The sequence below is a fragment of the Tachypleus tridentatus genome, chromosome 2, assembly GCF_004210375.1.
Source record: "Tachypleus tridentatus isolate NWPU-2018 chromosome 2, ASM421037v1, whole genome shotgun sequence".
Lineage (NCBI taxonomy): Eukaryota > Metazoa > Arthropoda > Merostomata > Xiphosura > Limulidae > Tachypleus > Tachypleus tridentatus.
Window position 1 is genome coordinate 102,233,339 of NC_134826.1, and position 14,436 is coordinate 102,247,774.

The following is a 14,436-nucleotide window of genomic DNA, read 5'->3' on the forward strand; positions in this document are numbered from 1 at the left end:
TGTACTTTCTATGACTGTAAAGTGAAAGAACTATGTTTACAGAATTTTAAATTCAGTAACATTAACAAATTATTGTTAAAGTATGGAGAATATTACATTTATGTAGAAAATATATGATTATGTGCAGCTAGAACTGTTTATTTTCAATATTAAGTATAACGTAAATACACAGATAATGATAATGTATTATAATTGACTTCTCTTTTATTCAAAATAGTTTTGGCCAACTCGGAAATGACCTTTTCTCATTAATAACATATAGCTTCTTTTTTCTATCCATTCTTCACACGTGATGAACAAGCTTTGTATTTCATAATAGACAAATATTCGTTAACTTGTCGTCAGTGACGTATACACGTGATAGTTCATAATAATGTTTAGAAAGTTGCAATGTTTTATGAAATTTTAATAGAAAATTGATGGATAAATAGCAAGTAGTTCATTTATTATATTTAGTTGAAGCGAATAATATGTATCGTAGATTTGCAAAACTGAAACAGCAGGTAATGTACAAAAATGAAAGAAGCTATGAACACTTTAGAATTTTTTTCGATACCGTCACAATGTTTGTTTGGAGGTGTGTTTCCTAATGATCAGCTAGCTGATCATGTAGAAAAAACAATCCTACATGATCAATCTGGATCTGAGTAATAAATCTGGTATTCACTGAATCTCTATTTACACTGATAGAGATGAGAAAAGAGACTATTTTAGTCCAATAGTACTGGCTTCACAGAATCTTAACATTCGAAGATTCACCAAGAAGAACTGTCAAACATAAACTTACAACAACAACAGATATACTGTAAGAACAATATTTTTCTCTCTGTGTCTGTACACGATATTGTATATATACTTATTATCGTTGTAGATATGTCTTCAAGAAAGTTCAAAGACTTATGAAAAATTATAAGTGTTGTTATTCTGTTATAGTGATTAACCACATTTATTGTGTTGAAAAATTATTCCCTATAAAGTTTATCAACAAACGAAAATTATAATCTGTATGTTAATTCATTCAATATTTATAAAAACATTAAGTACGATAACATTATTTCATTACAAATAATTGTAAAGTATTTGTTTCGTTCAAATAAATGTGTGATGAAACTAATATGTGTTACAAAGATATAGTTTTATCTTTAAATTATTGTTTTGCTAGGGACATTGTCGCATGTTGAGACACGTTGAAAAACAGTTTGCCTCAGTAACTCATTGTATATATATAAACACCATCCACCTTTGCAAAACGTGTAAATGAATTATTTTAAGTTATATGAATATCATAAAGTGAAATATGAAATTTTAATTATCGCATGATCTTTAAATAAACGCCTTTTTCTGGACATTTTACTTATAAATGGTGAGGAAATGTATAAAATTAATGAATTAGTGTTAATATGGAACGATGACGAGATTCTCTCTGACGTCACCGGTACCTAACGGTGATCTCCCAGAACGTGTACTCATGTGACATTTTGTGAATTATGACATCATCATCTACTCCTCGTCACTCCCCTCCTTGAGGCAGCCAGTCAGCACGTGTGTCTGAAGTGTAGGGATAACTACTGATGACTTAGTTCATTTCTCAAACTTCTCGTATTGACTCCGACAATAGTCGACAACTGTGAACTTCATGTGAAGATATTCCCTGTAGGTCCACTAAAGATAGTAGTTGCCTAAAATTTTACGTTCGATAGGTTATGGTAATAAATATAAACTATGATACATCATCGTATAGTAATCGTATATGATAAGTACGGTACAAAGTCACGCATACACCATAAGGCTTACATCGAATATTTAGTTATGCGCATATATGTAAAGTACATTGAATTTTGCTTAAATAACTTCATAAGTGTAAGGTTTGAACATATTGCTAAACTTAATAAGTAACACCGGTACATGTGACTATGATAAGTGAACGTTAAGAACATATAATTTTATTAATCAACTTGTTAAACACCTTCAAACAGTATATTGATATACATTAAAGCCAATTAGCAAGTAGGGAGGTAATGTAGAAAAACAAGCTATTTATTCGCTTGTAGTGAATTAACTTGATATTTCGAAGTTTAGTATAAATTATCAGGAATTATAGAAATAAGTTAGTTCAGCGGAATAGACATTTGCTGAAGGAAGAGTGTATTTTCAAAAGAAGTACACGTTTTTAGGGCCTTTTCTATACAGTTTTGTATTAAAGAAAATGAGCATTGTTCATAAACGAAGTACGACTTTTGTGACGTACCTAACAGGTGGACCATATTATCTGAATTTTGTTCATCACTTGTAATGGTCAGTGTCCACGAAGTTTTTATCCAATGGAGATGATATTAGCTAGTTTATCTCCTTCGTCCCTACATTTTCTAAGACAGTTTTGTTGTGTTGTGGTGTATGTGTTTTGATCATGTCTATAAGTCAACTATCTAACGTGCTGCATTCCATGAACACCACCTGGTAATCACAAATTAAAAATTTCCAAAAATGGAAACACTGGAACCTCGCTTTTCATATAGTATGTTAACAAGTTTCTGGTAAATTGACTTGAATACCACTAAGTAAACCCTTTCCCCTCCCTACACTATCAAAGAAAAATATAATAAGGATATGTTAAATGATATTCAGGGCGCCCACGTCCAAGTTGATTTTTGTACAAGCGAAATCGTCTGACGGCTAGCTAATAATAAACAAATCTTTTACAGTTCAGGCTGTTTTAATACAGTATCTACATATCATAGAGAAATAAAGTGATTTCGTATTAAACCTATTGGTTAACTTGCTCATTAGCTGAAGCTGCAAGTTTCATACGTGTAGAACCTGCAATTATAATTTAAATAGCTCAGTTAATGAAAAGGTGTTTCATAGATACCTATTTTTCATACAAGTAAATTGCGTTATTAACAACTGAGACTGTCAGCTTCGTGTGTATCTAACCGGAGTTTTCAATTAAAGTTTTTAGTCTTGTACATACGTAAACTGAAATAGTCAGTTCTGTACATAAGTAGATTGTCTTGTCAACTGAAATATCATTCTGTATATACGTAGATTATCTTGTCAACTGAAGTGGCTGTACGTGCATATTTTCAATGACTGAAACTGTTATGTAGACGTGAAATCAGGGTTACTGACGGAAGTGGCAAGTTTTATATCATGGTTGTGTACTTCTTATAAGAGTATACTTCTGAAATGAAGCTTTTTCTTAGTGTCTACATTACATTTTCTAACTGTTGGTAATAAGCGTAACGTGATCGTTAACCAGCTTGTTTCTTTCAAACCAACTGGGAAATGCAAGGAGGGGGTGAAATGTTAAGGACAGAATGCCAAATAACTGTTAACTGATCACTTAAGTGCGAGAGATGGTGACAAATCTTGTTACAGGTCACTTCTTTAAAGTAAATGTTTTGCCAGTCGACCACAGTTGAAAATCAAAATCAAATTCCTTTTAAACGGCAAAAGTTCTATTATGAAGCAGACATCTAGCATTCACTAAATATGATAGTAATTAAAAGTATACAAACTGGCTAAATTTTCCCAATGTGTTCTTATGGTAATAACAGTTTACATTACAAAAGCTGGGTCAGATTTCCAGTGATGTAAATATTCTAATAACAATTAACACCCACACAAACTGGGTGATATTTCCAATGATGTAAATATGCTAATAATAGTTAACGCCCACATAAACTGGGTGAGATTTCCAGTGATGTAAATATTCTAATAACAATTAATATCCACACAAACTGGCTGAGGTTTCCAGTGATGTTGATTTAGTAATAACAATTCCGATAAATTTAAACAGATTGTCATACGCGCATTTTATTAGATTGCCTTGCGGATGTTCCAGAGAAGTGGAGTAGTAGGCCTCATTTTAGGGGCTTTAAGCTGTGATTAGTGCAAATCAATCGTCGCTGAAACTTAAAAATCATATTGACATGGTCAGGGAGTTCTTCAGTCCTTTTGCTAGAATTGTTGTAATACAGTTTAGTGAGAGTCGAATTCCTACTACATCAATCTATTATAATAACATTGAGTCCAAATGCGAACCAATAATAAGTGTGTTGGATTGTAGAGTTCATTTTCCATTGTTCGCATCCAGTTACCGGTAAAAAATACGCTCTACACTTCTTTCTGTGAGTAGTTATAAAAGTAATGGTAATTCCAGCATTTAGTGAGATAAGAAGAACCAATACTTGGAAATAGGTAAAGTTACCGAGGTGTTTTGTATCATTTCAAAATTGGAGAGCTAGCGTAGATAGTCTTCATGTAGCTTTATAAGAATATTCAAAACCAGCAAAATAACAGTGTAAACTATATATGTAAAAACGGCTCGTTTGGGTTGGGAAATATTTTACGAGCCGTTTTTACATATATATTTCTCTACAAGTGGGTTTTCTCGACATCACTGAACAGTATAAACTGTATATTTTGTCATGAATGCGCAAACCATATGTAAATTATCCTTGATATGATAACTCATTCCAGTTGCCTTTTGTTATCACTCCAGTTGCATGAAACATTGATTGCGTTATGCAGACCATAATACTTTTGACAGTTTACAGACTTGGTGTGTAGTTCTTATGCCGTAGACCTGCTATAATACGTTATTGCAGTGTAGTAATAGTTTCTGAATTGTTTGACATGAGAGTAATGTGTTATAATAGTGCGCGCGCATCTTCCTATATAAATGCAGATTCCCGCACTTCATTACAGCAGGTGTAAACAAAAGATGAAAGTAAATATATTTTAATAGATTTTTTGTACAACAATATATTGAAAGCTTATCAAAGTTCTTAAAAGGTATAACGTTAGTTCGTATAATAAGATGTTAAGTCTATTCACTGACCGTATTAAGTCCGATAAAATTTAGCCCTAACCAAAGTAAGGCAAAAAAACGTACGCGTAGTACAGTGTTAATTTATCTCTATCGAATATAAGCCGTATTTAGCAAAGGTTTAACTGATTTTAGGCCTAAGACAATTTGACTTCCAGATTTCGGAGTGTAGATTGAATTATTTTGTATTATTCTAGATATCCCGTATTTAAATAATTACTGTTGCAATAAGGATACTAATTAGCTAATAAAACTTTTGCGTGTCTCTTCTAGTAATGTATAATAGTATTAACAGTTAACAGAATAACTGTGTAGTCCTTTGGCTGTAGACATGCTATGTTACGCCATTGCAGTGTAGTTGTTGCTGCATTGTTTGATACCAGGTTGTTACGGTAGCGGTGTCTTTACAAAGCCTCATGCACATTATTTGCTAAATGATTGACAGAGTAATGGGGCTGATCGGGCACTCCCGTAATCTTGTTTAGTGACGGAAGGAAAGAAAGTAGGGAAAAAGTGGCGTGACGTCCAAACCCCATGTACTGTGTGTGGTCTTTCTGGAGACTGAAGATAAACTTGTCAGACTCAACTTGAGTGTTATTTAGATAAATAATTTCTAACGTAGGAGATGTCACTTGTAATAATTTTCTTTTGTTTTTCGTATCTGTATAGTGTAAAAAACCAAAAGACAAGATAGATAGAGTTGAGTATGGAGTCAATACTTGTCTCATGTTATGGATAAGAAGCTTAGATATTCATTTCACGAAACATGTACGTAGTGATAAAAGAACAACAACATGAAGTACTTAAAATATTGCGATATTTGTTTGGAATAAGTCATCTTGTACACAGTTTTTCTTTTGCTCTCCGCTGTATTACGGAGTGATTTTTCTGTAACTGTTGTGTATATGTTGACATGGCCAGGAATTTCTTCAGTCCTTTTACTAGAAGTGTTGTAGTACAGTGTAGAGAGAATCCAATGGCGTGCGAAATCTGAACTTGAAACAGTATAAAAGAATGAGACGGCGATTGAGAGAAATGGATACATTTTGGTTAAAAATTGTCACAATCCAGTTGGACTACTGGTTTTATTACCAACTCGCATTTTTTAGTCGTAAGCTTTGCGAACAACACAAATATAAACATAATGGCCTTCTATTAAACAACATACCAACAATTTAGTCTTTTTTTTTTCATTTCTGTTCATGTAGATCTGTTTTAACTCAAACGTAATGCGTTTTAAAGAAATAGTTTCGATTCATTGCTCCCTTTCTGGTTGCAAGTAAGCACGGGTGGAAAACGTGTTATATCTACGTATTACAGTCTGTGGAGGCTTGAACCATACAATTTCTGTAAGAGCACATCTACAGTGCGTGGGATTTATACATCAGTCTATCCAATTGATTAAAATGCACTAGTCTAAAGATTAGCCTAATGGCCCGGCATGGCCAAGCGCGTTAAGGCGTGCGACTTGTAATCCGAGGGTCGCGGGTTCGCATCCCTGTCGCGCCAAACATGCTCGCCCTTTCAGCCGTGGGGGCGTTATAATGTGACGGTCAATCCCACTATTCGACGGTAAAAGAGTAGCCCAAGAGTTGGCGGTGGGTGGTGATGACTAGCTGCCTTCCCTCTAGTCTTACACTGCAAAATTAGGGACGAATAGCACAGATAGCCCTCGAGTAGCTTTGTGCGAAATTCAAAAAACAAACAAACAAGACTAGCCCAAATTTACCTTCATTCACAGGTACGTCAATACCTGTGTCCATATTTGAGTTATATCTATAGTTGAAGCATTTCATTATTTTGAGTAGCTTGTATAGTAGCCGTATGCTTCTCATGGAAAACTTTGAAGCAATAAAGACAAGCCAGAAGAACAGGACATTGATGATATTAATGAGTACAGTTGGGCTTAATGTAAGTGGCGCAGATGGCAGCACATTCCTAGTAATTTTATAGTCAGCAGTTTGTGAATCGTTTTTCTCGTTGATCATTGTAAGTACATGAATAGTTTAATCATATATTTAATATAAGTCTGAAAATAATTCAAACAGGTTTTATATTTGTATTCTCATACAATTGACTCAGCAGATAGCCCAAGGTGGCTTTGCTATAATAAAATACACATTCATACAGTTGTCTTGATGTACGACAGCGAACCCAAACTTTTCTTATCCACGACTGCTTTTAATAAATATGCATGCTCTTTTTATGTGCACAAGTACACATTAAAATGTTATGTATGTAATAGTAATTACTTATTACTTGTTTTCATTAATAAAAAATATATTAAAACGCTTAACTGTGCATTATTGCACTACTGACTATACCTTCCTTACTAGCTCGATCCCCTCCTAGATCCTTTACGCTCCCCTGGAAGGAGGCGTCCAACACTTTGGAAAATAATTATTTACGCTAAAGTCTCCTCCACCAACTGAAATCTCCCGGTTTAAGGTTTCAGGATTTTTGTTAACTTAGTTTGAGTGTAACTTGCATCTAGTGTTTTATGCTACTTTTGAATAATTTGTTCATTTTTTCAAAATTTAAATTAAGAAATGATAACTGTTTGCACTTTTTTAATTCTTTGCTGTTTTAGAGACTGTCGAGTGGTGAGAGATCCCCAAACGCTCAAGTCAAAAGGTTACGGATTTGTTTCATTCGTGAAGAAAACGGTACGTATCAACATTGTGATCCTGATTTTTTTTAAGAAACATTAAAATGAAAATTTAAAAATATCGCCATCTGTTGCATTGTTTAGCTTATCTGTCCCAGATCTTCTGAATTAATTATGTAAATATTTTGGTAAAAGTGCTTGATAATATAACTTTAAACAATCCTACTGTTTTATTAGTGAATGCAACAAAGAAAAACAGAAATTAAGAAATATATCTTTTGATAAAGCACCACAGTGGCACAGCGGCGTAATTGCAAACTCACACCGTTAGAAACCGGGTTTTGATACCCGTGGTGGACAGAGCACAGATAGCCCATTGTGTAGCTTTGTGCTTAATTCCAAACAAACCGCGGCCCGGCATGGCCAGGTGAGTTAAGGAGTTTGACTCGTAATCTGAGGGTCGCGGGTTCAAATCCCCGTCGCACCAAACATGCTCGCCCTTTCAGCCGTGGGGGCGTTATAATGTTGCGGTGGGTGATGATGACTAGCCCTCGAGTGGCTTTGCGCGAAATTCAAAAACAAAACAAACAAAACAAACTTTTGTTCCACTTTTTTTTTAATTGTAGCATTTTGAGCATCTTCAGAAATTCTTTATATGAAAGTTTCACAGTCATTAACTCTCAAGCTAGCTGCAAAATATCTTGACAGATTTAACATTGAAAATGCTGAGAATTATAGATAGAATCATGTACAAGTTACAGTTATTTGTAACTCAAGGGTAAATCCCGGTTTCATCCTGAAGCTGTTTTCCTTGAAGATTATTCATAATAATTGCAATATATCTTGCAGCAGAGTCTTATATGAAAGCTGTCTATGGTGTATAAGAGTTTTAAGCTCTTGAAATAATATATACTGTACTAATTCTATCTCGTATCATTGCTGAAAAGTTTATATAAATATGAAACTTTCACAACATGTTTGTGATCCTTGTAACTGATCATTTTACACAAATGAACGCCGAACTCGTTTTTTACAGGATATTTTACACAGAATGAACAATCAATACCACTCGCTTGTTTTAGGACATTTTACACAAAATGAACAAAGATTTTTTGTTATACTTTGTACGCAAATTTGTACGCAGATTGCAAATTTGTACGCAACTAAAAGCTTTTCTAAAGTAAACATAATGTGAGACTCATAATCATGACTAAGTTATTATATAATAAAGATATAGTTAGCTTAGACAGGAGAAATGTATGAGTTTAAATAATGAAAAGTTGCAAAACAAAAAGTGAAATGAGCTATCCTCGTTATTTTAATTTTCTAATATATTGTGTACACAATGAAAAAAATTCTTGGGAGTTAAAGAATAACGTTAAAATCCACTAAAAGAATGAAACAGCAATGTTAGTACGGCGTTAAAACCAACTTTAACTGAAATAATAATGTATTATGTGTAATAATGTTGGCATTATTCATTTTGAATAAAGAGCCGTATTTAAAGAATGCAAAGTAAATTTCATTCATAACTGAACCTCATCAACATTCGTCTTCCTACAGTGTAAACGATAACTGCAAGTAACATCAAATGCTTTTAGATAATTTTAGTTTTATAATATTGATGGCGCCTTCTAGGTAGCATTAGTGCCAATTACTTTCTGGACAGGCATTTTTTATTTCAGTAATGGCTGTTGCCATTGAGATTCATGCAAAGAACAAAACAAATACTTATCCAACAACATCTTTCAACTCCACTTGGTCTTCTCTACAATGAGATATTCTTGCTATAAACTTATTAAGTGATTACTTTTTTCGGTTGATTATTTCATTAGTACAATTTTTGTTTGCTTGGTAATTATTGTTGCTAATTTGCTAATCGATTAGCACACTATGCCTCCTCTAACCCGTACAAATAATAAAGAAGAGCAAACGAGTATGTGTTACCGTCTTAACTCTTTCTATTTAACGGATACACTATTAATGTTGACCAAATACCACCATGCAATCGCCATTGTTGTTCTTTTTTAAGTATGCAATCATCTCGTATGATCTGTAAGTAAAATAAATTGATAATTGAATAATGAAAACATGTTTTACTTCTACAATGAAAATACTGTTTGTTATTTTAAAACTTCATGATTGCAATGACAAATAATTAAGTGGTCATACTATGTATATGTGTTTTTTAAATAAAATAAGCATCAAGATTTCACACATCTCAATATTTTGTAATCACTACCGTGCTCGCTTAATAGTAAACTTATTAGATTTCAGTTTTATTTTAATTGCTTAACGGAATACAGAAAACTCATGTTTACAAACATTGCAACTCAATAAAACCATATCTATTAAAAATAAAAACAATGTAATTAAAAAAAAAAAGAATCAAGTGTGAACAAAATAATTTTATTGAAACTTGTTAAGCAATCACCAATCACATGACATCCTTGCTCGTACTCCTTTGTTTCTCGAAAGGATACCAAAGGATGCCTGGAGGGGTCACTTTTATCTTTCTTAAACATTTGAACTACAATCCAGTAGTACTGCCTATCAATCAGTTGACAGACAGTAAAATGATGTCACATAGGGACGCTTAGCGTTGTAATTTGTACTGTCGTGACGTCAGTAAAACGTGCGCATGCCAAGGATCAGGAAAAGAATTACTCACTCTGTAGGCTACTACACAGTATGATATATGAACTTTAAAGCAAGAAAAAAACAGTATTAATTTGTCGTGATTTTGGTTTTATTTACTCTTTTATTGAAAAAGAACATTTTGGGGGATCATGCAGAAGTACGTCTAGTATATTCCTGTGTATAGATGAAACTAATTTAACCTGATGATGGTAAAATTTTCTCCAAACACTGCATTTGTTACTGTATTAAACTTCTAATAAAAACTTTCTTTATTACCGTTTCAACCCATTTATATCTTACCATATCCTATTTTATAACAAATTTTCTTGAAGACAATTTCTTTAGCTTTCAAACAGATATAATTTAACACATAACAACTTTCATAATTCACAACGAAAGGAACATTTATAGAAATTATAAAATAGAAATAATCAGTTATTGACTGAGAACGTAACAAAATTGCTGTAGACTAAGTGTGTTGACTTCAGGAAAATTTACAAAAATGTATTTACGGTAATTAATTGATCAGTCAAATATAAGAACTGACATGTAATTTTCTCTGATGTTATTGGTTATTTTCTGTAAAATTGGTGAACGTATTGGGGGTTTCGACCACTGATCTTTAAATATGGATTGGCTACATGAACAGCGGTAATACGCATGCAATTGAGGTAATTAAAAGGAACGCAACAGCCATTTTTATGCCCTCAGATCATTAGATCACAATAGTGAAAGGAGAGGCATTACACTGTATCAGAGTTCAATAATGCAAGTCTGTTGTACAGCGTATGAATGTACTAATTGTGATGAATAGGCACAGCGACTTACAGGAAAGATGTTTCAAATGTAAGTAAAATGATTTATTTTAATTTTTTGAAAGTAAATCTATTTCACTTTCCGTATTTGGTGTAAATTGTAAATATAATCATCTAATGACAGTAGTTCCAATTAAGTTAATTTTACTTATCACGTTATTAGTAATGCTTGCTGAATTATCTATATTAAAACTGAAGGGCTTTTCACAATAGTTGTAAACATAGTATTAACCATTAAAAATAGTTCTGAGCAATGAACTGAATGGGTATTTTGTGAACTTCAGAATTAAAATTGTAAAGAAAAGTGATCGTTAATTCCATTTACAATACTTTGGCTTTAAAAAGCTAGGGGTATAAGAACAAAAGTGTCAGATTTACTTTGCTTCAAATTTTTTCTGTGCAACTGTTATAGACGAAATATTAAAAATCTTACGAAAGACTTAAGGCCTTGGTCATGACATTGTTGGTCATGCTTTGGGTTCCGTACTCGCCTTTTTTTTTTTTTTTAACACAGTACTATGTTTTATAGGGTGTCATAAATTTTTATATTTTTTATATTTTATTTTTGACTACTAACAATGAGTTTCTCGGTTTCTTACTTTCTAGTATGTCTAATCTGACCAGTAAAACTTATTTTTGTAATAGATCTTACAATGACTTGGAGTACAAAAAAAGGTGGTACACAAAATGAGAAGAAACAAGTGGGTGTTTTCTTTTAGAACTCTTAATATGCTCAGATTATTTTACTTTTGACTGCTTTAACAGGACAGGTCAGAGCACAAAATTATGGGAATATGCAGTGCCAAAAATGTTCACATTTGTTATAAATATGTTATGATTGGTATTAGAGTAAATTAGAAGGAAAATGGTTTTGTAGTGGTGGTATGATATGTAACTAATTTGTTCTCATGTCATCATCACTTTGTGCATATTTTCAAGTCAAACACTTATAACTTGAATGAGACTATTAGCATTGTACAATAACTTTGTTATTGTTCTTGTAATCCACCACAACACTATTTGTTGTGGTTTCATAACTGTACCATTGACCATGTGACTAATCAATCCATATGGAAGAATCAGTAGCAAATGAAACAAAAATGATACCACTACAAAAGAGCTTCTAAATAAATCTTTATTAATTGAGTACAGAAATGGAAAAATTAGATTATTTTAAATAATACATTATTAAAAAATAAACATATAGATTGGGTCACTTAGGTTTATCATTTAAACAGATATTTGTTCATTAGAAAAAAAGAAAAATTTGTTCAGAGATACTAAAATAGAAAATTTTTTATTTTAAAATTTCTATTAGAAATTCTGTAAATAACTTCATGGCAAATACAGAGCTAGAGAACAAACTATCTCTCTCTCTTACACCCATGCATGCACACACACAGTTTCCTTTTGTCTTATAGGTAAAGGTGAATGTCAACCTAATTTGTAACAAGTTTATATTTTAAGCATACGATTTTAAGGTTACGATACTATTTGTATATATTGAATAGTAATAATTATATATTTCAATTAGTCTTGATATAGTGTTAACTAATTTTTAATTCAATTTTTAGAACAGAAAACCCATTAGTGAAAGCTGCAAGTTAAGAGGGTTACATTAACCACAGTGTATGAAGCAGTTGAAATGGAGCCAGCAGAGTTACAGACAGAGTCTACACTTGCTCTTCATTGCCTCAGCTCTTAATAGAGGGTGAATATGCTTGTGCTGTATTTGATTTGCCAAGAAAACTAAAGAGAAAGCTGGACTATTAAACAAATTTATGAATATCAAAAGAAACTTAAGATTCAACAACAGAAAGGACAAACACGACTAAAAAGAAAGGTTGAATGTCTGTCAGGTGTTGTTAATTCATTAAAAGAAAATATTTCTGCAGGATATGTTGAGGTTTTGAGGCCCGATTTTGAGAAAGTGTTGAAATGAGAGTTTTAGCAAAGAAAGATTGTAACATTTGTAATAAAGCTTATCTAGAGGAAATTGAAAAATTTGCTGTAACTCTCCAGATTTATTCCTCTAAAGTGTATGATTTTGTTAGGAAAACCTTTGACTTTGTTCTTCCACACTGTAGATCAATAAGATCATGGTACAGTAAAGTAAATGGGGAACCTGGTTACCAAAGGTGCCTTTATAGTTCTTCAAACAAGAATTAGCTAAGACTAGCAGAAAGGCATAAAATTGCTTGTGCATTAATTCTGGATGAAGTGACCATAAGAAGACATTGAATTTATTAATAACAGATGTCTGGGCTTTGAGATGTTAGCAATGGACAATGTGAGAATGCTACCCCAGTTTCTTTTGTTATCATGTCTGTTTCAATTAATGATTGTTGGAAAATACTTTAAGGATATTTCTTCATAGGTGGACTTACTGATAAGGAATGAGCCAACACTGTGCTCGAGTTTCTTTAATGGTTACACGATGTTGGTGTTACAGCAGTGTCACTTACATGTGATGGTCCCTCTATCCATTTTATGAAAATGAAAGTGCTAGGTGCAGATTTAAGAGTTGGAAGTCTGAAGCCATGCTTTTCTCATCCATTTGATCCAAACAAGCTGGTTCATATGGTATTTGATCCATACTATGTGCGTAAGCTGGATAGAAATGTATTTGCAGAAAGTGGCACCTTTTCTTATATATGCATGGTCAAATTGAACAGTGGTCATGCATTTATGAGTTGCATAACTTGCAAGAAATTGAAGGACTTTGACCAGGCAGTAAGTTGAAAATACATTTATGATGGAAAAAGAATAAAATGAAGGTAAATTTTGCTGCTGATGTCATAAGTTTAAGTGTTGCTAATATATTACATTAATATGACATGGTAATGCACCTTCCACATTTCAAGGATTCAGAGAGGACTGAAATTTCTGAAAATTTTTGATGGCATCTTTGATATTTTAAACTCCAGAAACCCTCTTAGAAAGGGAATCAAAATTCCAATAGGTGTTACAAACATTAACAACTAAACAGTTGTACTTAATAGTATTAAGAATGCATATGTTTTTGAAAGACAAATCAAGTAAAGCAGCCATTACCAAGTAGGAAGAAAAATGGTTTCTTACTTGTTGAAAGTGTTGAGCGTGTGTTTCATGATATTGTGGGAGAAAAATTCCATTTCTAAGGTATTTATTATTTACAGAATGAGTCAGGCTCACTTTAAGGTGTTCTTTTCAGCTATCTTTGCTAAAAGTGGTTTCATTAACAACCCTACTATTCAACAATTTATGGCTGCATACAAAAGGCTACTTGTATATCACAGCATAGTAGCTAATACAGGCAACCCTATCACAGACAATGCAAACCTTCTTACTATGCTACCAGATGTTACTGTTGTAGCTAAGCATCCCACAGTTGCTGCATGTTCAGATATCTCTGTCAAGTGAAAATATGACCTTTTGTATCAAAATCCAGTTATAAATGGGCATGATTACGCTGAGGCACCAAACTTAATTAGTTTACCTTCATACAAGGAAACAGCAGTGTTCTGTATTGCAGGGTATGTAGTTTGAATGGTTAGGAAAAG

General features: G+C 32.8%; 1 protein-coding gene across 17 annotated transcripts in view; it reads left to right on the forward strand.

The window, feature by feature from the left end:
• LOC143244712 (nucleolysin TIAR-like) overlaps nt 1-14,436 on the forward strand; it is a 204,816-nt gene that overhangs the window by 174,292 nt on the left and 16,088 nt on the right. For all 17 annotated transcript variants that reach the window (XM_076489841.1, XM_076489857.1, XM_076489840.1 and 14 more), the window contains one exon: nt 7,422-7,497. In XM_076489841.1, coding sequence (XP_076345956.1) covers nt 7,422-7,497 — 76 coding nt within the window. The remainder of the gene's footprint in view (nt 1-7,421; nt 7,498-14,436) is intronic.